Source organism: Elephas maximus, chromosome 24 (genome assembly GCF_024166365.1).
Source record: "Elephas maximus indicus isolate mEleMax1 chromosome 24, mEleMax1 primary haplotype, whole genome shotgun sequence".
NCBI classification, from domain to species: domain Eukaryota; kingdom Metazoa; phylum Chordata; class Mammalia; order Proboscidea; family Elephantidae; genus Elephas; species Elephas maximus.
Window position 1 is genome coordinate 41,701,469 of NC_064842.1, and position 26,526 is coordinate 41,727,994.

General features: G+C 38.2%; 1 protein-coding gene across 11 annotated transcripts in view; it reads left to right on the forward strand.

Annotated features, from left to right (window-relative positions):
• RALGPS2 (Ral GEF with PH domain and SH3 binding motif 2) overlaps positions 1-26,526 on the forward strand; it is a 245,650-nt gene that overhangs the window by 112,570 nt on the left and 106,554 nt on the right. For all 11 annotated transcript variants that reach the window (XM_049868433.1, XM_049868434.1, XM_049868436.1 and 8 more), the window contains 3 exons: positions 17,035-17,167; positions 22,415-22,519; positions 23,597-23,647. In XM_049868433.1, the coding sequence (XP_049724390.1) occupies positions 17,111-17,167; positions 22,415-22,519; positions 23,597-23,647 (213 nt within the window). In that variant the 5' untranslated portion in view covers positions 17,035-17,110. The remainder of the gene's footprint in view (positions 1-17,034; positions 17,168-22,414; positions 22,520-23,596; positions 23,648-26,526) is intronic.

Below are 26,526 nucleotides of genomic sequence, written 5' to 3' on the forward strand. Positions count from 1 at the left end.
TGGTGATAAGGGGCATCCTTGCCTGGTTCCCGTTCTTAAGGGGAGTGTTTTTAGAATCTCTCCGTTAAGGGTGATGTTGGCTGTTGGCTTTGTATAAATGCCCTTTATTACGTTGAGGTATTTTCCTTCTATTCCTATTTTGTTGAGAGTTTTTATCATGAATGGGTGTTGGAGTTTGTCAAATGCCTTTTCTGCATCAATTGATAAAATCATGTGGTTCATGTCTTTTGTTTTACATTAATTGTTTTTCAAATATTGAACCATCCTTGCATACCTGGTATAATCCCACTTGGATTATCCCAATTATTTTTTTGATATGTTGTTGAATTCTGTTGAGGATTTTTGCATCTGTGTTCATGAGGGATATAGGTTTGTAATATTCTTTTTTTTTGTGTTGTCTTTAGCTGGTTTTCGTATCAAGGATATTCTGGCTTCATAGAATGAGTTAGGGAGTATTCCGTCCTTTTCTATGCTTTGAAATAGCTTTTGTAGTAGTGATGTTGAGTCTTCTCTGAAAGTTTGGTAGAACTCTGCAGTGAAGCCGTCAGGGCCAGGGCTTTTTCTGGGGGGAGAGTTTTTCGATTACCTTTTCAATCTGTTTTTTTGTTATGGGTCTATTTAGTTGTTCTACCTCCGTTTGTGTTAGTTTAAGTAGGTAATGTGTTTCTAGGAATTCATCCATTTCTTCTAGGTTTTCAAATTTGTTAGAGTACAACTTTTCGCAGTAATCTGATATGATTATTTTAATTTCAGGTGAGTCTGTTGTGATATGGCCCATCTCATTTCTTATTTGGGTTATTTGTTTCCTTTCCTGTATTTCTTCAGTCAGTCTGGCCAGTGGTTTATCAATTTTGGTGATTTTTTCAAAGAATCAGCTTTTGGCCTTGTTAACTCTTTAAATTTTTTTTTTCTGTTCTCTAATTCATCTAATTCTGCTCTAATTTTTATTATTTGTTTTCTTCTGGTGCCTGACGGTTTCTTTTGTTGCTCTCTTTCTATTTGTTCAAGTTGTAGGGACAGTTCTTTGATTTTGGCTCTTTCTTCTTGTATGTGTGTATTTATTGATATAAATTGACCTCTGAGCACTGCTTTAGCTGTGTCCCAAGGGTTCTGATAGGAAGTGTTTTCAGTCTCATTGCATTCTCTGAATTTCTTTATTCCCTCCTTAATGTCTTCTATAACCCAGTCTTTTTCGAGCAGGATATTGTTCAGTTTCCAAGTATTCAATTTCTTTTCCCTGCTTTTTGTGTTACTGACTTCTACTTTTATGGCCCTGGGGTCTGAGAAGATGCTTTGTAATATTTCATGGTTTTGGATTCTGCAAAGGCTTGCTTTATGACCTAATATGTGGTCTGTTCTAGAGAATGTTCCATGTGCACTAGAAAAGAAAATACACGTTGTAGCAGTCGGATAGAGTGTTCTGTAGAAGTCTATGAGATCAAGTAGGTTGATTGTGGCAATTGGATCTTCATGTCTTTATGGAGCTTCTTACTGGATGTCCTGTCCTTCACTGAAAGTGGTGTGTTGAAGTCTCCTACTATAATTGTGGAGGTGTCTGTCTCACTTTTCTGTTCTGTTAGAGTTTGTTTTATGTATCTTTAGCACTGTCATTGGGTGCATACATATTTAATATCGTTATATCTTCCTGGTAAATTGTCCCATTAGTCATTATGTAGTGCCCGTCTTTATCCTTTTTGGTGGATTTAACTTTAGAGTCTATTTTGTCAGAAATTAATATTGCCACTCCTGCTCTTTTTTGATTGTTGTTTGCTCGATATAGTTTTTCCATCCTTTGAGTTTTAGTCTATTCGTGTCTCTAAGTCTAAGGTGTGTCTCTTGTAGGCTGCATATAGACGGATCGTGTTTTTTTATCCAGTCTGCGACTGTGTCTCTTTATTGGTGCATTTAGACCTTTTACATTCAGCATAATTATAGATAAGTGTATGAGTTTAGTGCTGTCATTTTGATGCCTTTTTTGTGTGTTGTTGACAATTCATTTTTCCACTTTTTGTGCTGAGAAGTTTTTCTTTGTAAATTGTGCATTCCTCATTTTCATAATAGTTGAATTTATTTTTGCTGAGTCATTATGTTTATCTTGGTTTTTATTTTGAAGTATGGAATTGTTAGACCTCTTCATGGTTACCTTAATATTTACCCCTATTTTTCTACGTAAAAATCTAACTTGTGTCGTCCTATATCTCCTGGGTTTCCTCTCCATATGGACAATCTGTGCCTTCTGTATTTAGACCCTCTTTTTTGATTATTGTAATCTTTTACATAATGGCATCAATGATTCCCTGTTTTGAGCATTTTTTTTTTAATTTTAATATGTTTTTGTGATTTCCCTATCTGAGTTGATATCAGGATGCTCTGTTTTGTGATCTTGTGTTGTGTTGGTATCTGATATTATTGTTTTTCTGACCAAAGAATTTCCTTTAGTAATTCTTGTAGCTTTGGTTTGGTTTTTGGAAATTCTCTAAGCTTGTGTTTATCTGTAATGTCTTAATTTCACCTTCATATTTGAGAGAGAGTTTTGCTGGATATATGATCCTTGGTTGGCAGTTTTTCTCCTGCAGAGCTCTATATATGTCATCCCATTGCCTTCTTGCCTGCATGGCTTCTGCCGAGTAGTCTGAACTTATTATTGATTCTCCTTTGTAGGTGACTTTTTGTTTATCCCTGGCTGCTTTTGAAATTTTCTCTTTATCTTTGGTTTTGGCAAATTTGATGATAACATGTCTTGGTGATTTTCTTTTGGGATCTATCTTGTATGGGGTTCAATGAGCATCTTGGATAGATATCGTTTTATCTTTCACAATGCCAGGGAAGTTTTTTGCCAACAGGTCTTCAACTATTCTCTCTGTATTTTCTGTTATCCCTCCCTGTTCTGGAACTCCAATCACACACACATTATTCTTCTTGATAGAGTCCCACATGATTCTTAAGATTTCTTCATTTTTTAAAATTCTTTTATCTGATTTTCTTCAACTATATTGGTGTCATTTGCCTTATCCTCCAGCTCCCCCACTCTCCATTCTTGTTCCTCGATTCTGCTCCCCTGACTTACTATTGAGTTGTTTAATTCTGTAATTTTATTGTTAATCTTTTGGATTTCTGAATGCTGCCTCTGTATGGATTCTTTCAGCTTGTTAATTTTTTCACTATGTTCTTGAATAATCTTTTTGATTTCTTCAACTGCTTTATCAGTGTGTGCCTTGGCTTATTTCATTTCTGAGGTCATCCCTGATGTCTTGAAGCATTCTGTATATTAGTTTTTTATATTCTACGTCTGGCAATTCCAGGAATGTATCTTCATTTGGGAAAGATTTTGATTCTTTGATTGGGGGGTTTGTAGAAGCAATCATGGTCTGCTTTATGTGATTTGATATCAACTGCTGTCTCTGAGCCATCTATAAGTTATTGTAATGATTTATATTTGCTTACTGAGTCTTATGTTCTTGTTTTGTTTTGTTTCAGCACACCTAGATGAGCTACTAGAGTGTGCTAACTTAATTGTTGGAGCCTTTGAATCACTTATGTCCTGTTACCAGTTGGTTTGAGCTGTTACCCGGTATATGAGCCTATGAGTCCATTCACTATTCTTGAGTAGAATCAGCTCAGGTGTCCCGATAGTGGGTCACCTGGTGCGTGATATAGGCTCTCCCCCGCTATCTTAGAGGAGTTAAGTGATGGTTGTATGCACCGGTTTCTAGTAGCGGCAGGAGGTCACACTCCGAGGAGGGCAGGGTGCTGATAGCCTTCCGCCAAATGCCAGTGAGGAAGGAGCATCTGTATTCTCTAGAGTGCCCTGGTGCGTGGGCTCTGCAGCTGTAACTTAGGCACCCAGTGCTTGTACCTCTAAAAATTGGTAGGTGTCGCTATCCTCAGACCCCTTTAGCAGGTGGTTAGGTGGTGTGGATGGAGCCTCACCCTCAGTTTCCTGCTGCGGATCTGTGAGGTCTCTCTCTGTTTAACAGGCAGAGCGTTATCAGACCTCGAAAACTTGCCTTTCCACTGCTCTGCTACAACAGTTACAGTCAGATCTCTAAAAGAATTGCCTTTGCATTAAAATAGCCACCTGGTTCCACGAAGGGGTGAAAGCCAAAGACCGTGGATCTCTTATGCCTCGATGGTGCTGGTTCTGTACTGCTACTCCAGTTTAGAGAAATCAGGAAAGGGTTTTTCACCTGATTGTTAATTGCTCCTTTTTCAAGCCAGGAGAATGGGTTAGGAAAAAAAAAATGGCAAAGCACTTCAGTCTCTGGCCCAGGGAGTTCCACTGTGAATGAAGCCAGCTGGGGCAGGGAGGGGAGGGATCAGATAGATAGAAGAGAGTAAAATAGATAAATTCACTTATCTTGTTTGGTCAGGACTGTTTTAACTGAGATTTATCTGAGGGGTGTGTAACGTGTGTGCCCTGGCTGGGTCCCTGCGGAGATTGCCCCAGGGGGTTAGCGCTGCATCTCTGCTTGCCTTGTCTCAGGAAGCCACAATCATCACAGCTCTGGCCTCAAGGCTCTGCAAGGGTTCAGGTCTGGGGCACGGCTTGCCGGGCTCTGGAACTGGTAGCTTCTTCAGCATATGGTTTCTCCTTCCCCTGAGGGCTCAGGGCTGAGGTGTGGCGCCTTGGTCTCCGGAACTGGTCGGTGCCCCAGCACGCGGATTCTCTCTCCCCTGAGGGCTCAGGGCTGGGGCGTCACACCCCCAGTTTTCAGAACTGCTCTGTGCTTCAGCGAGCAGATTCTCGCTCCCCTGAGAGCTCAAGGCTTGGGGGCAGCACGCCGGTCTCCAGGACTGCTTGCTGCTTTGGCGCATGCGGATTCACGCTCTGTTGAGGGCTCAGGGCTGGGGCGCGCACGGTTCACCAGTCTCTGGGACTGCTCACTCCTTCAGGGCGCTTGGATTCTCGCTCCCCTGAGGGCTCAGGGCTGGGGCGCTGCTCACCAGCCTCTGGGACTGCTCGCTTCTTCAGGGCGCACAGATTCTCACTGCCCTGAGAGCTCAGAGCTGGGGTGCGGCTCACCGGTCTCCGGGACTGCTCACTCCTTCAGGGTGCGTGGATTCTTGCTCCCCTGAGGGCTCAGGGCTGGGGCGTGGCTCGCCAGTCTCCTGGACTGCTGGCTCTTTTAGCACACAGATTCTCGCTCCCCTGTTACTCAGGTCAATTCCTTAGTTCTGAGTTTGATGGTCAGGGTTTGTAGATTGCCACGTATGTAATCAATTCACTTGTTTTTCCAAGTCTTTGTTGCAAGAGGGGTCAGCGGGAGCTTCTGCCTAGTGAGCCATCTTGGTCCTGCCTCTTACGGTAGGCTCTTAAATCATTAAGTCCATTGATTTAGTATTGCAAACTCTTTGTAGGTTCATCTCCTTTTTCTAAGAGATATAGTTATTAAATTGGCTAACGTGTTTACATATTGTCTTAGGCTGGGTTCTCTAGAGAAGCAAAACCAGTGAAGAAATGGCACACCTGGTTGTGGAGGCTGGCAGGTCCCCAACTCCATGGATCAGGCGTCAGGCTGGAGGCTTCTCCTGACTCACGTGGTTGCAGTACCTGACAAATCCTGAATTAGGTCACATGACAGGCTGCTGGCCCACAGGGCTGTGGAACCTGGCAAATCCCAGAATTGGCAGGTCATACAGCAGACTGCTGGCTCAGGTCCCAAGAACTGGAGTCAGATGATGATGAGCTAGATGCAGGATCCAGGACATGAGGGCTTTGCCAGGGTGCCCATATGTATTGGATGCAGGCCATACCTTTGAGGAAACTCCCCCTATATCAGATATCTGAGTAAGGTGGTAACTTAAGTAAGGGTGTGACTTCAGTAAGGCTATTACTTGAATCACATCCTTTAGTAAGAGTGTGACTCAAGATAACACCCCACACTAATCCTGCCTCATTAATGTAGAGAGATTTTGGATTTACAATATAAAATGAAGGATAGTTACACAATACCAAAAATGGAGGACAATTATATCAAATCACAAACTGGAGGACAGTTATACAATAGTGGTAACCATGGCCTAGTCACCTTGACACATAACATTAACTATCACACATAGTTAGAACTTTTTTCTAAGAATTGAATAGTTTTTTGAAAGTTAAAAAGAATATATATGTATATGCACACGTATGTGTTTATGTGTGTGTATAATTACTAAATTTTTTTCAGTGTACTTATGTCTTAAAATGAGAAAGTAAAAGAGCTGAATAGAACATTTCAAAGGGCAGCTTGAGAAGACAAAAGTATTATAATGAAACGTACAAAGACCTGGAGTTAGGAAACCAAAAGAGAAGAACATGCTCGGCATTTCTCAATCTGAAAGAACAGAAGAAAAACTTCAAGCCTCGAGTTGCAATATTGAAGGATTCTATGGGGAAAATATTGAAGGATGCTGGAAGCATCAAAACAGGATGGAAGGAATACACAGAGTTACTGTACCAAAAAGAATTGGTAGATGTTCAGCCATTTCAGGAGGTAGCATATGATCAAAAAACCAATGGTACCGAAGGAAGAAGTCCAAGCTGCGCTGAAGGCATTATCAAAAAACAAAGCTGCAGGAGTTGATGGAATAGTAATTGAGATGTTCCAGTAAACAGATGCAGCACCTGAGCAACCAACTGGAAGAGATCCATATTTGTGCCCATACCAAAGAAAGGTGATCCAGCAGAATGTGGAAATTATCAAACAATATTACTGATATCACACACAAGTTAAAATTTTTTCTGAAGATCATTTAGAAATGGTTGTGGCAGTATAAGCATGGAACTGCCAGAAGTTCAAGCTGGATTCAGAAGAGGACGTGGAACGAGGATTATCATTGCTGATTTCAGATGGATGTTGGTGAAAGCAGAGAATACCAGAAAAATATTGTTTTTATTGACTTTGCAAAGGCATTTGACTGTGTGTATCATAATAAATTATGGATAACATTATGAAGAATGAGAATTCCAGAACACTTAATTGTGCTTATGAGGAACCTGTACAAGAGACAGCCATTCAGAGAGAACAAGGGGGTACTGCGTGGTTTAAAGTCAGGAAAGGTGTGCATCGGGGTCGTATCTTTTCACCATAATTATTCATTCTGTATGCTAAGCAAGTAATTCGAGAAATTAGACTATATGAAGAAGTACGTGACATCAGGATTGGAGGAAAACCCCTTAACAACCTGTGATATGCAGATGGCACAACCTTGCTTGCTGAAAGTGAGGAAGACTTGAAACACTTACTGATGAAGATCAAAGACCATAGCCTTCAGTATGAATTGCACCTTAACATAAAGAAAACAAAAATCCTCACAACTGGACCAATAAGCAACATCATGATAAATGGAGAAAGGATTGAAGTTGTCAAGGATTTCATTTTACTTGGATCCACAATCAAAAGCCCTGAAAGCAGCAGTCAAGAAATCAAACAATGTATTGCACTGGGCACATCTGCTGCAAAAGATCTCTTTAAAGTGTTCCAATTCACTATTGCAACTCTAGGCGTGAATTTTTTCTGCAGTTCTTTCAGCTTAAGAAACACCGAGTGTGTTCTTCCCTTTTGGTTTTCCATTTCCGGCTCTGTGCACATATCATTATAGTACTTTACTTTGTCTTCATGAGCTGCCCTTTGATATCTTCTGTTCGGTTCTTTTACTTCATCAATTCTTCCTTTTGCTTTAGCTGCTCGATGTTCGAGAGCAAGTTTCAGAGTCTCCTCTGACATCCATCTTGGTCTTTTCTTTCTTTCCTGTCTTTTCAATGACCTCTTGCTTTCTTCATGGATGATGTCCTTGATGTCATTCCACAACTCATCTGGTCTTTGGTCACTAGTGCTCAGTGCGTCAAATCTATTCTTGAGATGGTCTCTAAATTCAGCTGGGATATACTCAAGGTCATATTTTGGCTCTCGTGGACTTGCTCTGATTTTCTTCAGTTTCAGCTTGAACTTGCATACGAGCAATTGATGGTCTGTTCCACAGCTGGCCCCTGGCCTTGTCCTGACGGGTAATATTGAGCTTTTCCATCATCTCTTACCACAGATGTAGTCAATTTGATTTCTGTGTGTTCCATGTGGCAAGGTCCATATGTATAGTCACTGTTTATGTTGGTGAAAGAAGGTATTTGCAATGAAGAAGTCTTTGGTCTTACAAAATTCTATCGTTCAATCTCCAGCATTATTTCTGTCACCAAGATGGCTGCAACAGTATATCGACAGGGAACTGCCAGAAATTCGGGCTGGTTTCAGAGGAGGACATGGAACCAGAGATATCATTGCTGATGTCAGATGGATCCTGGCTGAAAGCAGAGAATACCAGAAGGATGTTTACCTGTGTTTTATTGACTATGCAAAGGCATTTGACTGTGTGGATCGTAACAAATTATGGATGACATTGTGAAGAATGGGAATTCCAGGACACTTAATTGTGCTTATGAGGAACCTTTACATAGATTGAGAGGCAGTTCGGACAGAACAAGAGGATACTGATTGGTTTAAAGTCAGGAAAGGTGTGCGTTAGGGTTGTATTCTTTCACCATACCTATTCAATCTGTATGCTGAGCAGATAATCCAAGAAGCTGGACTATATGAAGAAGAATGGGGCATGAGGATTAGAGGAAGACTCATTGACAACCTGTGTTATGCAGATGACACAACCTTGCTTGCTAAAAGTGAATAGGACTTGAAGCACTTACTAATGAAGATCAAAGGCCACAGCCTTCAGTATGGATTGCACCTCAACATAAAGAAAACAAAAATCCCTCACAACTGGACCGATGAGCAACATCATGATAAACGGAGAAAAGATTGAAGTTGTCAAGGATTTCATTTTACTTGGATCCACAATCAACAGCCACGGAAGCAGCAGTCAAGAAATCAAAAGACGCGTTGCATTGGGTAAATCTGCTGCAAAGGACCTCTTTAAAGTGTTGAAGAGCAAAGATGTCGCCTTGAAGACTAAGGTGTGCCTGACCCAAGCCATGGTATTTTCAATGCATCATATGCATGTGAAAGCTGGACAATGAGTAAGGAAGACTGAAGAAGAATTGATGCCTTTGAATTGTGGTGTTGGCGAAGAATATTAAATATACCATGGACTGCCAGAAGAACGAACAAATCTGTCTTGGAAGAAGTACAACCAGAATGCTCCTTAGAAGCAAGGATGGCGAGACTGCGTCTTACATACTTTGGACATGTTGTCAGGAGGGATCAGTCCCTGGAGAAGGACATCTTGCTTGGCAAAGTACAGGGTCAGTGGAAAAGAGGAAGACCCTCAACAAGGTGGATTGATGCAGTGGCTTCAACAATGAGCTCAAGCAAAACAACGATTGTAAGTATGGCGCAGGACCGGGAAGTGTTTCGTTCTGTTATGAATGGGGTCGCTGAGTCAGAACTGACTCGACGGCACCTAACAACAACAACAAAGTGTTCCAAAGCAAAGGTGTCACTTCAAGGACTAAGGTGTGCCTGACCCAAGCTGTGGTATGTTCAGTCGCCTCACATGAATGCAAAAGCTGGACAAGGAATAAGAAAGACCAAAGAAGAATTGACCTCTTTGAATTGTGGCGTTGGTGAAGAATATTGAATATACCATGGACTGCCAAAAGAACAAACAAATCTGTCTTGGAAAAAAAAAAACAAAACCCTTTACCATCAAGTCAGTTCTGACTCGTACAGCCAAAATGCTCCTTAGAAGCGAGGATGGCCAGACATCATCTCACATACTGTGGACATGTTATCAGAAGGGACCAGTCCCTGGAGAAGGACATCATGCTTGGTAAAGTAGAGGGTCAACGAAAAATAGGAAGACTCTGAATGAGATGGATTGACCTAGTGGCTGCAACAATGGGCTCAAACATAGCAATGATTGTAAGGATGGCACAGGACCAGGTAGTGTTTCATTCTCTTGTATATATGGTCACTTTGAGTCAGAACTGACTTGACGGCACCTAACAACAACATGTCTTAAAAACATGTTTCTTTTAGAGGAATAATTTACTCACTTTTTCTAATTTGTTTTTTATATTGTAATTTTCACAATGCTTCTGGAATTAAGAAGTAGAGGAAGGGATCCTAGAGGTCCCCCCCCCCCCGCTTTTTTAAAAACCATGTCACTAAAAAATGGACTTTAAGGGTTTGCTTAAATACCAGCAAAGTTCCTTGCCTGAGGCCATATTGCTGGCAGTACCTAAGCTGGAATTTGAACACAGGACTATTGGACTTCAAAGTCTATGCTCTGTACCTTATACTATGCCACTTCTACAGGCATTGTGTTTTCTTGTACATGATTTCATTTCATTCTTCAAAGTCTCTCTCAGGAACATTTTTATCATTCCTTATTTATAAATGAAGAAACCAATGTTCAGAGATTAAATAATTTACCCAGCAGAACACCGCTGGTTTAAGTCCTAGAGCTGGAATTCTTTATCTCATGCTTTTTCCACTGTTTCCTTCCTCCGCCCTGAGAGTGAGGGTCATTCGTGAGTTAATGTGAATTGCATTAATTTTTTCCTGTTAAATATCTCTTTGAGGTTGCCATTTTCATGTGATCAGGGATTTTGAATTAGAAACTGGGAGATGGTAAAATTCAGTGATTAAAGTTATGGAGACAGAATGTGAGCATGGGAGGTTTTGTACAACGAGAAGACTGGAAGAGGATCCTGAGGAGGTTGGAGAACTTGAGGTGGGAAGGGAGCCTGAACTTCAGGTAGTTTGCTGTTTTGGGCAATAGGTAGGGAACACGTTTACTACTTACATTCCCTAAAGCTCCAGTTGCATACCCCTGGCGTGTTAAACCTTCTTGATATGCCAGTTTTAGCTTCTTAGGGTCAGTTTCCCACTCAGGAACCTTTAATGACTCTTAGTGTCTGCTCTGTCTAATCTAAATTCCTCTCCTTGACAGTGGAGACCCTCCATAATCTGGTCCTGTCACATTGTACCTTCTCTCTGTCGTCTCTACTTTTAAATTTGTGCCTTTTTCATGTTTTTTTCCTTCTTGCATGTGTTGCTTTTGCTTTCCCTTTCCTCTTACCCATCAACTTGTCTTCCTTTATATATCTAAACATTTCCTGCAGTAGAATCTATGTGACTCTTGACGCGGAACCACAGTGTAACAAGTTGTGGTAGTCTCTGATTCTCTGATAGTAATACATATTCTCAGAGTAGGAACCACCTTTTAGGTTCACTATGTTCCTCCCTTCCTTACTTCTCTTCCCTTACTTATTTTTTTATTTTTTTCCCCTCTTTTTTTTTTTTTTTCCTGTCTATCCGTGAATCAGTTCATTATCTTTTTGTCTTCTCTTTATCCATCTGTCATTTCTTCCTCCCTTCCAGCTACCCAGCCTTACTGTATAAGAGTGGACAAGTTACTTATTCTTTCATCTCTAAAAATGGAAAAAAAGGGTTGTTTTGATGATAGAGTAAAGATTTACATGAGAAAGTACTTTGAGGAAGACCTGCTAGATAGTTACTCCATAAATTGTAGTTTTTATTATGGTACAGTTTTATGTATCCCAGTGCATAAAACAGATAATAGAATTTTCTATAAGAGAAGTAATTTATCTTTTATACATAAGAGCAAGTTATTATTTTTAAAAGTTGTTAAATAGAGGTTAATTTTGAACTTTGAAACACTTTGGCAATAGAGGTTAATTTTGAACTTTTAAACACTTTGGCAATAGCCCCAAAATATTAATCTTCTTAACACTCATGGTTGAGATAATTATTTCTACGCCTAACTTTAGTTTCAGCTGTTGTAAAGTTCAACAGAAACCAGGACAAATTTTACTACTTAGTGATAGATTATTTTTTTTTATATATATATAACAGTCTTGATTGCTTGCCATTTGGAGTAATTTTATAGTAAATTCTTTGTCTGAAAATGTCTTTATTTTGCTTCCTCTTGAATGAGTATTTAGCTGGGTATGGAATTCTAGGGTGACAGTTGTTTTCTTTTAGCACTTTGAAGATATTTCATTTTTTTTCTGTTGGTGGTATTGAGAAGCTTTCAGTTTAATTTTGTTCCTATGTAAGTAATTTGCCTTATCTCCCTTTGGTTTTTAAAGTATTCTGCAGTTTAAAGTGATGTATGTATAATACGATTCTTTTATTTATTTATCCTGCTCAAAACTCAAGATTCCTGAATATGAAGATGTATGTCTTTCATTAGTTCTGGAAAGTCCTCAGCCTTTATCTCTTTAAGTATTGCCTTTCTTTCATTCTCTTCTTTCCCCCGGAAGTCTCTTAAGCTATGTTAGATCTTAATTTAGGTCCTTCATTTCTCTTCATCTTTCTTCACATTTTCCATTTCATCAACTGTTGTGAGGGGTTTTTGCTTAATTTCTTCGTCTCTGTATTACATTTAACAAATTCTCTCTTTGTTATTATAAGGTGCTTAATTTTACAATGACTATTGCTTTTTTTGAAGTTTGGTTCTTTTATGACTGTTTACCTTTCTTTGGGTTTTCATAATGTTACGTTTTTTCTTTCTTCTTTTAGAGCTACTGATTTTGATCCTTCCTGTTTTATAGCCTGTATGTGATCATTTGTTATCTGAAGTTCTTGGGAAGTCTAATCCTAGTAATTATTGTGTTTCCTGTCTTTTATTCAGAGGGGGTTGTTGGCTTATATAGCTGGTCATTTTTTATTTTGAGCTTGTCATTAGGGCTTTAATTTCTGTCCTCATAACTTGAACTTTTTAAGGGAGGCAAGTGGCAAAGATAATCTTGCTTTTAGTGCTATTCAGAAATGATCTTAAAAGGCGACTATATTTTTTATTAAACTTTTGTTAGAATAACTCAAAGTCTTTGTTACTTCTCAGCATTTTGGTGGCTGTAATTACTGAAACAAAGTACTAAGGAATCTGGGACTAATCTCTTGTTTTCTTAGATTAAAAAAAATGAAGACTGCAGTTTTAGCTGTCACACATGCTGAAAGTAGGCTTACAGTTTAAATCTTCGGGCCTTCCATGGGTGTCATATAAAATGCATCTTTAACTTTTATTTAAAAACTAATTTTAAAAGAAAGCAGACTCTGAAATACCTTTTAAATATTGCATTGCAATTTAGGTATTTAATTTTACTCAGTTACTTTTTTATAAGAGTATTATAAGATTCAGTGTCTGTTACTGTACCTGTCACTGCTGTTTTCATATTTCTTATAATTGTCCATATAAATTTTTTAATGCGATTGAATACAAAGGCATTAAAGTTGTTTTCGGTGTTTCTACTGTGAATAGTGTTTGACTGAATAACTTTATTTATTTATTTTTTTTTAAGCGCTTTGGTAAGTTGAATTTCCAGGACTGAGATTTTGGGCCAGAGTGTATGAACATCTCAATGCTGTGTTGTCCAAATGTTTTCCCGAGAAATTGCACTAGTTAATTGTATTCCACTACTAGTTTCCTTGACCCTTCTAAAGTATGCTTTGTAAAACTATTAAATGTCTTTAGCACAACGTTCCTCATGATGATAGAATGAATTATTTTAGGAAAGAACGTATAACTGGTATTGTGAAATGAGATTAATTGGTGAGGAATTTGTGGCTTTAATTTTAATCCCATGTTCATTTATAAAAAGGCATTGGTTTTGTTGTGGGAAGACCATTGAGAAGGTGGAAAGTTAGGAGACTGAATAGATTGTGCCTGCATTTCTGTAATAGTTCTGTGACCTTAAGCAGGGAACTCAATCTACACATTTCGGATTTCCTCACCCTAATGGTTGAAGGAGCCCTGGTGGCACAGCGGTTAAAGCGCTTAGCTGCTAACTGAAAGGTCAGCAGCTCAAACTCACCAGCTGCTCTGCTAGGGAAAGATGTGGAAGTCTGCTTCCGTAAAGATTTACAGCCTTGGAGACCCTCTGGAGCAGCTCCGTTCTATGCTATGAGTCAGAATCTACTCGATGGAAACAGGTTTAATGAGCAGTTGCTGGATTACTTCCCTTTTTTTGGTTGTTCTAAGTCAAGGGCAGGAGCGCCCCTGTTCATACATAGCGAGCCTCATACTTGGTACTCAGTAAATCCTTGTTGAATTGGTAATAGACATTCTCGTGCCCAGTTTTAAATGTGTATCCTTCCCGTCTTTTCTTCCTTTCAATCTTCTGAGTGACAGACCATGCTAAGCTAGCTTACAGCTTGGTTCTTTTTACTTAGCTGCTCCTTGATGGAAACCCTGGTAGCGTAGTGGTTAAGAGCTATGGCTGCTAACCAAAAAGGTTGGCAGTTCGAATCCACCAGGCACTCCTTGGAAACTATGGGGCAGTTCTACTCTGTCTTACAGGGTCGCTGTGAGTCAGTAATCGACTTGACGGCAGTGGGTTTTCGTTTTGGCCTCCTTGATAGAGGTGTAACTGTCTGCCTCTTTAGTACTAATGTTTACGTTAAATATGCCGTTTTGGGATATAAACCCCAAAGACAGTCAAAGTGACTTTTAGAAGTTGAGGAGAATAAGTGGAAAATAAGACGTGTGTGATGTTCATAGTCGTTACAAGTGATTATGTAATTTATAGCTCTAGGAAAAGTAAATAAAATATTAAAGCATATATTTGTATTGTTTCATTTGACTTTTCTATGTGCAAAGCACCGGCTTAGGTCCTGAGGCACATACTAAAAGACTGAACACATGTCTGTATTTTAGGACTAGCAGTGTTTCTGTAGTATCATACGAGGCTTTGTTGTACTTCAGCGTCGTTAAATACTATTGACATTTCTAATCATCACGAGATTTTCATTAAGGTATGCTTTGCCTTTTTTTTTTTTTTAAACACAATAAATAGGTTTTAATACAATTCGTGAATGTTCATGAAATATTTGAATGACAGTTTAATTCAGAGCAGGCAAAAAAAAACTTGATTTCTTACTGCTGTAGTTTACAAATTGGTTAATGTTTATATCTGGTTTGTATTAGATGATCTCTTTTTCAGTAAATAATAAAATTTATTCCTTTAAGAATTAAAATTAAAATTTTTCTTTTTCTTAGCACTAGAGGGCAGTCTTGATTTATGAATTTATGTCAGAATGAATATGCACAGAATGTAGAGTGAGATGAAATTATTTGAAACGTTTCATTGTAAACTGAGTGTTGCCCTCAGAAGAAATCTGAATTATCAAGTTGGTTTTATATTTTATAACAGTATAAATACAAGTTGATCCTTGTATCGTAGGATATTAAAGCTTATAGAATGAAAAGCTGTAAATTGGTAGAAATTAAAGTATTTCTGTGCTTCATTCATTTTCACGTTGACTTTCTAAATGGGTTCTATATTGTTTTAAAAACCTCTGATTTCTAATACATGTTTTTAAGGAATTCTAGGGCAATGCTTTGCTCTTATGATTACCATATGTCTGAAGAAATGAAGATAAATTTTAAGATGTAACTGAAGTCTGCTATCATTACTAATAGTTTTTAAGCATTTGAAAACCAGGAACGGGTTACGCTTCACCTAGCAAAAAAGTGTGTCACTCTTACCGTTGTGTTTGCCCTTAGGGTTTTAACTGTTTTGGAGGAACCCATCAACGTACGCTGGCCAGAAGTGTATTTCTGAGGTTTTCATCTTTTTTCTTTAGTTCAGAGACTTTATTGAATTTAAGCTTTGTGTGGACTGTCTAATTGATAGTAGACAAAATGCATATTATCACCACTATCATAATAATAGCATACGTACTGTGTGCCCATTTTAGGTGCTTTCTATATATTAATCTCATTTCTCTGTACCACAACTCTATAAAGCAGGTACTTATTATTGTTATCCCTGCTTTATAGGTGAGGAAACTAAGCTCAGAAAAGTCAAGTGTAGTTTGCTGGGTTCAAACCTTGGCGGTGTTGTCCCCAAGTCTGTGCTTTAAAATCACTATTCTGGAGGGTTGCTATGCGTCGGAATTGACTCAAGGGCAACTGAATAATGCTTCTCTGGAGGGAAGAAACTTTGCATCAGGCGAATTATTATTGTTTCAAACCCAGCTTTTTTAAAGTGGGTATGTGGGTATGGAAACCCTGGTGGCATAGTGGTTAAGTGCTACGGCTGCTAACCGAAAGGTCGGCAGTTAAAATCCACCAGGCGCTCCTTGGAAACTCTTTGGGGCAGTTCTGCTCTGACCTATAGGGTCGCTATGAGTCGGACTCGACGGAAGTGGGTTTGGTTTGTTTTTTTGTGTGTGGGTGTAGTGGTTTGTGTAAAACACCTAATTTATAAAAAGCACCTATTATTTCTCTTAGGAAACACATCATAGAAATTGAAAGTTGGAAAGGGACCTTAAAATCACTGTGTCGTTTTACAAAGAGGAAGAAAAATTCCATCTTAAAGTGGTGACCTAACAGTCACCTAAACAGTGCCATAACGCAGGTTATTGGTGGAAAGAGATTAGAACCTCAAGTAAATATTCTGACATTTAGTAATGTGGAAAGAAGCATTTTATTGTTGAAAGAATATTCGACAAGAATTTTAGATGGCCTGAATTTTATTCTTGGCTTCCCACTTAGCAGCCTGTGTCTTCAGAGGCTCTGTTTGTGTTTATGGGTATAATAATATCTTCCCCAATTAGTGGTATTGGTAGTTATGAAGATCAGTGACATGATGGATTTAATATACTCAAAAAACTTTAAAACCCAAAATAAATATACCATATGTGTTTGATTTTATGATGTGTTCTATAGTATTTTATTTTTGTTTTTAAGCATTTGTGTTATCTTGGTAAATGGGATTTCTAAAAAAAAGTTACTGTGTATGACGTGTTACTTTGCCATGTCTTTTATACTTTACTTTTTTTAATATAAAATTAGAAAAAATACAGTATTCATTTAATAAGTGAAAAGTTAAGCTTTTGCTTTGCTGGTGAAGAAAATAGCAGTAACATCTATCGAATACTGCCCATTTAGTATTGCGAATCATTCAAAAATATGTACAGGATTGTCTTCAATCTGAATTTAGTGGTATAACTAAAAAATAGAGTTTGGCAAAGTTGAAGTATTTTACACCTCGGCATGGTGGTAGGCATGGGATTTACTTTCTTAAACTTCCAATAAGACACACATTTCAATTTTTCTTTTTGCTTTTTACAGGAATAATGTATTTGTGGCCGTGGACGTGAAGTAATTGGTCCCTTGTTCCTGTTAACGTATTGATGTTGTGGGAAGCATGGACCTAATGAATGGACAGGCAAGCAGTGTGAATATTGCGGCTACTGCTTCTGAGGTAAGACTTCTAAGGCATTTAATTATAAACTCTCTTAACTGGCTTTCAAATATTTCAAGGATTATGATCAATTACAGACTTAAATCAGAACTTGAAATAAAGGGCTGCAAATATTTTAGGATTTTCTTTTTTTTAAAACATTAATTTTGTCATTCATGTGTCCACTGTTCATCTTAGAAACCTTGATCCTTATCCTCGGCAAACAATAATTTAAGGAGTCATTAGTTATCTCTTTTTGTATAATTTAGTCAGCTTCAATGAGAAGTCTGGAATTGAACATTTTCAATGGATTGATTGAGAATATAGTCTGCTATGCAGGAGGATGTCGAAAGAATTTAAGGACTACATTTAAAAGCCTTTAACGTCACTGGGCGCCTGTTACTTGAGAAGATATTTGAAAAAGTAATTATTACTTAAAACCCTTTCCTTGAGTTTAGTTTTAAAGGATCACTAGGATTTCTTTTTAGAATATTTTTACTTTATATGAACCTTGAGAGCAGTAGTACAAGTGAGTCAGAGAAAGGTTCTGTTTTTTCAAAATCACTGAATTTTTGACACTGTCTAGATCCCTTGATGCGAAGCTATTGGTTTTAAGTCTAATTAATACACAGAAGATTTTGGTTTTGTGTGGATAATATTAGTGAGTTTCAGATGTGACTTAATTTTCTAGTTGTAAATCAAATATTGAGTTTTATCTAGAATTAGCTCATTAACGTAGTATATCAAAATTTTAATCTAATCACAATATGGCTTTTTAAAATTATTATTAGAGGTAGTCATTCATTTAAATCAATGTATTTGAGAATTCCTAATTTTAAAAATGAGTGATCTGAAAGATCACTTGATTCGTTGTCATCTTGTTAATGATATAAGGAGACCTGGCGGCGCAGTGCTTAAAGCACTCAGTCGCTAACTGAAAGGTCTGCAGCTCCAGCCGCTCCTTGGGACAAAGACGTGGCAGTCTGCTTCCATAAAGATTTACAGCCTGGGAAACCTTATGGGGAAGCTCTACCCTGTCCTATAGGGTTGCTATGAGTCGGAATAGCTTGACGGTAGTGGGTTTGGTTTTCGGTGTTGATGATCAATCTGATCCCTGCTTCTTAAACTGCTAGGTTGGTAGCCTATATTTATCTTGCAGCTCTTGAGACCCATTTTGCTCTATGTGCAGTGCTGACTGGAGAGGGGCACATCTGCTTATATTTTATATGGCCTTGTTTTCCCTTCAGAGCTAGTTTGATCCATCTGTATTCATCTGTTTTAGGTGAATGGGTTTCTTAGTGGTCTTGGGGGAAAAAAAAACTGAAAAGAGAGTGATGGTGTGGGGGTAAAGAATTTAACTTTACCTAAAGAATTTGGTCTTTGTCCTTAGTTCCTGAGAGATAACCTCTAAAAGCTTGGAATTTCCTCAGTGACTGTAGCGTCTTTGTTGAGGCCTAAAGACCACACCTGAGAATTATGCAAATGAAGTGACTCAGGTTGGGGCTGGCCAGGCCACAAAGATCTCTTGAGGGGGTGGGAAAGGAGATAAGGGCAGATTGATTCTGTCAAAGGTGACTACACAATGAGCCCCCAGTTAAGGCTCTGGACATGGCAGTGGTTGACAAAGACATCTGTACTTGGAGGGTGACACGCCCTTTTTGGGACACAGAAGCTCCATATTGGGAGTTTTCCCAGACCTCACCCTATGCTTCTTTTCTTTATACTGGTCCTGAGTTTTATCCTTTCTTAAAATAGAACAGTAATTATAAGTATAGCACTTTCCTGAGTTCTGTGAGCCATTCTACTGAATTATCTATCAAACCTGAGGGAGTAGTGGGAGCCAGCGGGCCAGAAGTGAGGTTATCATGGGGACTTCCAAGCCTGTGGTTGGCATCGGAGGTCTTGGGCAGATTTGGGGACCCTTTAATTGGTGAGATCTGAGCTCCGGGTGGCTAGGGTCAGGGGAAGAGATCCTGTATGTGCAGTTGAGTTGGAACTGATTTGATTTCATTTGGCTGGTGTGAGAAGTAGAATAAATTGATTGATTTCCACACATTTTGGTGTCAGAGAAGTGCGATTCGATATTCTTTAACAGATGACTTCTAGACTTAGCACACAACTGTTTCTTCAATATCTACTGTCTTTCCTTTTTTTCTGATGTTCCAGGAATCATCTGATACAGTTTTTATGATCTGAACTTTCACGTCTAGGCAGCCAGGTTTGCAGTCAGTGCTCTTCACTCATAGTTGAAAGCTGTATTGCTAAACCAGTCTCGGTAACACTTTGCCTCTGCTGTTTTCTTCTGTTCTCTCATCACAGTTCTAACCATTCCAGGATCAATGTGCTTGTATCTTTTTCTCTACTGGTACTGATGTTCTTGAGAGGGAGACAGAACAAGAGAGAAGTGAAGACATGAATCTCTTGAGTATTTACAGTGGACTTAAGGCAGAGAGGGGTTGTGATCATAGTGATGATGACAAGGTCTGGGATGTGGACTTGCGATCAGGTTGTTGAAATGCTGGGCAGGTGACAATTGGGATTAAAAAAAAAGAAAACTCATTGCTGTTCAGCAAATCTATAGGACAGAATAGAACTGTCCCATAGTGTTTTCAAGGAGGGGTTGGTTGATTCAAACTTCCCACCTTTTGGTTAGCAGCCAAACGCTTAACCACTATAATTGGGATAGAAGAAATCAAAGAACTGTTAGACTGGGATATTAGAAGGGCTACTTTGGTGATGTAGCTTAGGGTATTTAGATGGAGCTGACCGGATAGGTGTTCACCTCTCTAGTTAATGTATTATAAGTTTATCACACTACCTTTTTTCTTTTGTCTATAGATCTAGGATATTTGCCCACGTACCTTGATAACTTTAGCATCTGGCTCTTATATTTCCCTTTTTATTTTTCTCGCTACATACTGAATGAGAATAATGTTTGATGACCCTTTTAATAGAGGTCAGAGAAAGGAGTTAGACTGTTTTCTTTACAGGTTGTGGGACAGAACAATAATAAGGAGTTCGATTTTGTTCACATATAAGTAAAATTTTTCTGGTCCATCAGAAATGCTTTATAACATTTATGAAGGACGCCAGGGCTAGGGACAAAAATACAGAAATCATTTGCATAAGAAAAGTAATTGAAACCATACACTGAGAATATTTTCAGTGACAGCAAAGTCTTAAGTAAATGGCTGGGGCAAAATTGAGCTAAAGTGGAGTTGAAGATATTAAGGAACTTTGAGATCAAAGTGTTAAGAGGGTCATAAATATTATTCTCTAATACAGTAAGAGAAAAGTAAATGTATTTCTTGTGCTTCTTCTTTAAACCAGATTTTTCACGGCAGTTAGAATACACTTTGGTTTATTTCTAATGATTAAGAGGGCCATTTCATGTGAAACTTCCCCAACCATGGCAGATTTTTCATAATATTCTAGTAGTGTCCAAAATCTAAGGAGCGCTGATGGCATAATGGTTAAGCGCTTGGCTGCTAACAGAAAGATTGGGGGTTCAAATCCATCCAGTAGCTCCATGGGAGAAAAGACCTGGCAGTCTGCTCCCATAAAGATTACAGCCTAGAAGATCTATGGGGTTGTTGTACTCTGTCACATTCAGTCACTATGAGTCGAAAATGGACTCGACAGTACCTAGCAGCCACAGCAATAAATCCTGCATTTTGATGGCAGAAAATAACACTTAATTTTAAAAAGCCATGGCTTTTTCTGTTCCTTGTATACCTAATTTTGAAAAAAATGTTCAAATTGAAAGGGTCATTGGCATAAATGATTAAGGATATTTAGTGAAATGGACCCCTTCCTTTGTAATGATTATGAATCTATACTTGATATTTTGCTGGTACTAAAAAGGAGAAAAAAAGTAGAAACGAAGCATAAGGACAAGTACTTAGAATTGATGTGTAACAGCTGATTGACCTATACCTTGGTAAATGGGATTTTGGTTCCTTTTTTGTGCCTGTAACTGTGGTCTCGGATCCTACCACCATGTAGTAGATCCTAGTCTAAATGATCTTACACTGATTGTCTAGTCATCTAGTGCTGCCACAACAGAAATACCACAAGTGGATGGCTTTAACAAAGAAATTTATTTTCTCACAGTCTAGTAGGTTACAAGTCCAAATTCAGGGTGTCAGCTCCAGTGGAAGGTTTTCTCTCTTTCTCAGCCCTGGAGGAAGGTCCTTGTCCTCAGTCTTCCCCTGGTTGAGGAGCTTCTCAGGCACAGGGACCCCGTGTCTAAAGGACGCGCTCAGCTCCCGATGCTGCTTTCTTGGTATGAGGTCCCCAACTCTGCTTGCTTCCCTTTCCTTTTATCTCTTAAGAGATAAAAGGTGGTGCAGGCCCCGTCCCAGGGAAACTCCCTTTTCATTGGATCAGGGAGGCAACCTGAGTAAGGGTGGTGTTACAATCCGGCCCTAATCCTCTCAACATAAATTTAAAATCACAAAATGGAGGACAACCACACAAAACTGGGAGTCATGGTCCAACCAAGTTGATACATTTTTGGGGGTATATAATTCAATCCATGACACTGATGATCCTCTGAATTCAGCCAACCAATACAGAATACATATTTATTTCATGGTAGAGATGAAAATTTAACATAAATAAGATTTTCAGGGCCAAAAGCCACCTTTTTTTCTTCTATGTGTAGCAACAAAAAATTCAAACATAAAGCAGTAGCCTTAATGCAGAAAACACTTAGGTTTATAATACAATACAATAGAAAAAGCAGCATCAATTGTACTTTCACCAACAAACATCAGCTAACACATAGGAATGGATTATACAGCTCTTTAATTAATGGAGTTGCTCTAAATATTTTCTTGTGGTTTTTGTTATCAAAATAAGTTTATCATTTAAAAAAATAAATATTTGTTTAAAAATTATAAATAACTATATATCCTTTTCCTCTGGCTTCCCTTTACCCCATTCGAGAATGATTGAACTTATTTAAATCTTTTTTTTTTTTTCTATAGAAAATGATAGGATGTCAGGATGAGGAAACTGACACATAAATATGACTTACTTGGTAACCTAAAAACCTAAAGCCAAGGTTAGATTGCAAGTTGACTGACCCTTTATCTAGTATTCTTTCATCTGGGCAGCACGCTCTGCTTAATAACTCTTCTACAGTATTTGTTTAAACTTTTAACTCACTATCCTTCATTTCCTCAGATTTAATGCCAATCAGATTTCTGTCACACTGACTATGAGACGATATTAAAATGGCTGCATTTTCCTTCATTTTGACAGAAGAGTAGCAGCTCTGAATCTTTAAGCGACAAAGGTTCTGAACTGAAGAAAAGCTTCGATGCCGTGGTATTTGATGTTCTTAAGGTTACACCAGAAGAGTATGCGGTGAGCTTCCCACCCCTCCCTTCTCTGGTTTTTTGCCCATAATTTACGTACTGGTGCTCTTAGCTTCTAATTTGTAGGCCCAAGGGAGGCATTTGTAAAACAATAAAACAAAAACAAAAGCTGGATGTAGAAATCGATGGGAAGGGTAGCACAACGATGGAGCAAGCACAGAGGGCTAGGGATGAGGTGGGAGGTGAGAAGAGTGTAGGTAATTTTAGGGCAGCTTCAGAGGTTATACTTGCAGGTTGGCAAGTAATAAGTATTTATTTTTATGGTAATGACTTTCCTCCCTACCGTTACTACCTCCTCAAGCCAACTCTGCTTTCTTGACATTTTTAAGAGGTGTTTTTACTTTTTTTGTAAATTAAAAAATTGAAAAATGAAATATGAAGGTGTTCCTGCAATATCATAAAAGGTACCTAGAAAAACTGGCGTTAACATTATTTATGTTCTCTTTCTCCCATAATTTGTTAATGGACTATATTGATTTTGTGATACTGAATTACACTTCCATTTTAGGAATAAAACTGCGCTTGGTATAACATAGCATTCTTTGATATATTGCTGGATTTTGTTTGACATTTATAACCATAAATGAGATGGGTCCATAGCCATGTAAGTGCTTAGATATACTACGTTGCCACTATTGTAGTCTGATTACTTTTTCTAAGTCAAGAAGAAAACCTTTTTATTAATACCAGATTCTATAAGTTTAAGAAGATATTTAATAGTCATAACAAGAACAATGTTCTGCGAACCAGTAGATCTGATTTTTGTTTTTGATTTTAATGTGTGACCATGTCTGAATTTTTTTAATTATTATTTTCTAACATTATGTTATTTATTGCCCAAGAAAATACAAATGAGCATGATTATTAGAAATAATTTAGCCATTGTACCATTAAATATAATTTTTATTTTCTGATAAGCCTCTTATACTGTAAAGTCGACACTTCATTCAATTGAAGATTTGTGTATTGAGTAATATTTTGGTATAGAATATAATTTCAATTTAGAAGATGTGTTGTATTATGGAATTCCAAAGAAGATAGTGTCATATTCTACTTTATATTTCAGGGTCAGATAACACTAATGGATGTTCCAGTATTTAAAGCCATCCAACCAGATGTGAGTAGTTTTAAGAACTTTCCTTTTAAATACAGAAGATGACCCGTTATAATATCCCAAATGAAGAAGTTTTAGAAACGTCAAATTATACTTCATATTAATTTTAAAATGTTTAAAGTTTTTGCTGTAACTTGCTTATATCAGACTTTAGAAATTAGTGTGGCATTTATGGTTATACATCAAGTCATAAAACCTGTCGTTACTGATTTGATTCTGACTCATGGTGACCCCATATGTGTCGAGTCATAGATGGAACTCTTTAAATCGTCTTGGTTGATTCAGCTTTATCACTTTACTAAAGCAAGGTATAGACTTGGAAGGGTTCACTGATTTACCTGTGGCTTTGAAGCTTTTTAGTGGTGGAATGGAAATTAGAAACAAGGTTTCATATCTCGCTACAAAAGTCTTTTCCCCTACACCTTTAATTTATGACTTTATAATATGACTGTGTTGATAGTTTGGAGAGAAGAAGAAGGATCAAGGAAGGCGTTTGTTTTTAATAAAAATAAGGGCGCTAACATCTATTATGCACCTGTCCACTCTAAGCCATTTATTGTGCTGTGTGTATCTGGGTAGTGCTCCTGTCATTTTCACAACTTGGGTATGTTAATACCATTTTACTGATGAGGAGACAGAGTAACAATTGCCCTTGATACACAGCTAAGTGTTGGAACTGGGCTTTGGACTCTAAAACTGAAGCTTTTCCCACTCTGTGAAGTAAGAATATAAATAGGATTTTTCACTCCAGAACAAGCTTATTGATAATTCAGAGATTCAGTACCATAAACCAAACAAACCAAACCCATTGCCGTCGAGTCGATTCCAACTCATACCAACCCTATAGGATAGAGTAGAACTGCCACATAGGGTTTCCAAGGGGCAGCTGGTAAATTTCAACTGCTGATGTTTTGGTTAGCAGCCGTAGCTCTTAACCAATATAAGGTAGATACATTCTTAGTTCTTTGGGAACAAAATGCAGTGTGCTTGTTGTGGTTATATACAAGTCTATATTGTCCCTGAACACTATTTATAATGATTATGACTAATTAAAGAAAACATCAGTGTCTTATATAGCATAGCCAGTGTTAGTCCTATGATTTTTGAAAAAGTTACTTAGTGTCTTAGTATCTCAGGTTTGTCACCTGTAAAATGAAGGCCTAAATGATCTCTCACTTCCTATCATTTCCACATTTTGTGTTTTCCTGACTTATTCCCTGTAACCCAGAAGGCTCTCCAGAAAAACAATCTATTTCAGGAATAGGACACAAACAGAAAATGGCTTTTGTGTTAAATGGCAAAAAGCTGTAATAATTCATTCCATTTCCCTGAACAAAACAAGCCAAATTCTTTGTAAAAATTACGTTTTCACCCCCAAATTCAGCGATCTTTTCCTTAAATGTATTTTTTTTCCTTTTGAATAAATTGCAACAACTGTATTGTCATTTCCTATCAAATGGGCACCGTCCAATAGAAATATAAGGTGGGCCGCTTAAATAACTTTAAATTTTTTAGTAGTCATATTAAAGAGTGCAAAGAAGTAGGCGAAAATTAATTTTTAATAATATATCTTATTTAACCTGCTATATTAAAAATATTATTTCAACTTGTAATCAGTATAAAAACTACTGAGATATTTTATGTTTTTTTTTTTTTTTTCTGTACTAAGACTTCGGAATCTAGTGTATATTTTATACGTAAGCACATCTTTATTTGGAGTAGCTACACTTGAAGTGCTCAGTAGCCATTTGTGGTTAGTGGCTTGGACATTGAAGATCTAGATAATTACTACTTGCGGACATAGACTCGGTCTAATTTTTTATTCCCCTGGGACATCTAACAGCACTTTGTGAAATTTAGAAGTAAACGTTAAAATTCCCTTCAGTTGACTCCCTATATCTGACTCACCCCCAATCCCATTGGTTTTTAGCCTCCTCAGTATCTTGTTGGTTCCTTCTGTGTCTGCTCGAAAACCCTAATTCAAGATACCATCTTCTCAGTTGAAGCACTGCCGTAGCCTCTTACCTGATGTCGCCGCATCTACTCTCACCCCTCTCGCTTTTCTTTACCCAACAGCCATGGTAATCTTTTCAACGTGCAAATCCGATCATATTATCCCCCTGGTTAAAACACTTCAGTGGCTTCCTGTTGCTCTGAAGATAAAGGCAAAACATCCCAATATAGTCTACAAATCATTTCATGGTTTTTCTTCTTTCTGCTGTCTCCATCCTCATTTTATACCTTTTCTACCTCTTTCTGGTCTAGCTACACTGGCCTTCCTTTAGTCTCTCTCACCACTGAGCCTGTGTACATCCTGGTTAACTCCTACTCATCTTCAGTTCTCACATCAAATTTGACTTCCTCCGGTAAGCTTTTCTTGTCTCCCTACAGGCTCTCCTGGTACTCTATACTTTCCACTGGAATTGAAAGTTGCAATTTTACAGGTGTGTTGTGATTCAACAAGTATTTACAGAATGGCTACTGTGTGTTAGGCACTGTTTCAGTTGCTGGAGATACACTGATGAACAGAATAAAATTCCTGACCTTGTGGATCTTACATTTGAGTGAGGTGAGCTAGGCAGTGATTTCATGGAAAAAACAAAGCAGAGAGAGAAGACTGGGAATGGAGATAGTGGTAGTTGTAGTTTTAGACAGGATGGTCAGGGAGGGCTTCATTGAGAAGGTGACATCCAAGCAAAGACCTGAATGAAGGAGGTGAGAGCAAGCCATATGGGTTTTAGGGGGAAGAGTGTTCCACGTAGAGGAGATAGCAAGTGCAAAGGCCAGAGAGCTATAATGGAATGAGCAAGGTGAGAGGTAGGGTGAGGGCTAGATGTTGTGGGCCTCGAACACCATTTTTCTGAAAAAGATGGGAAGTCACC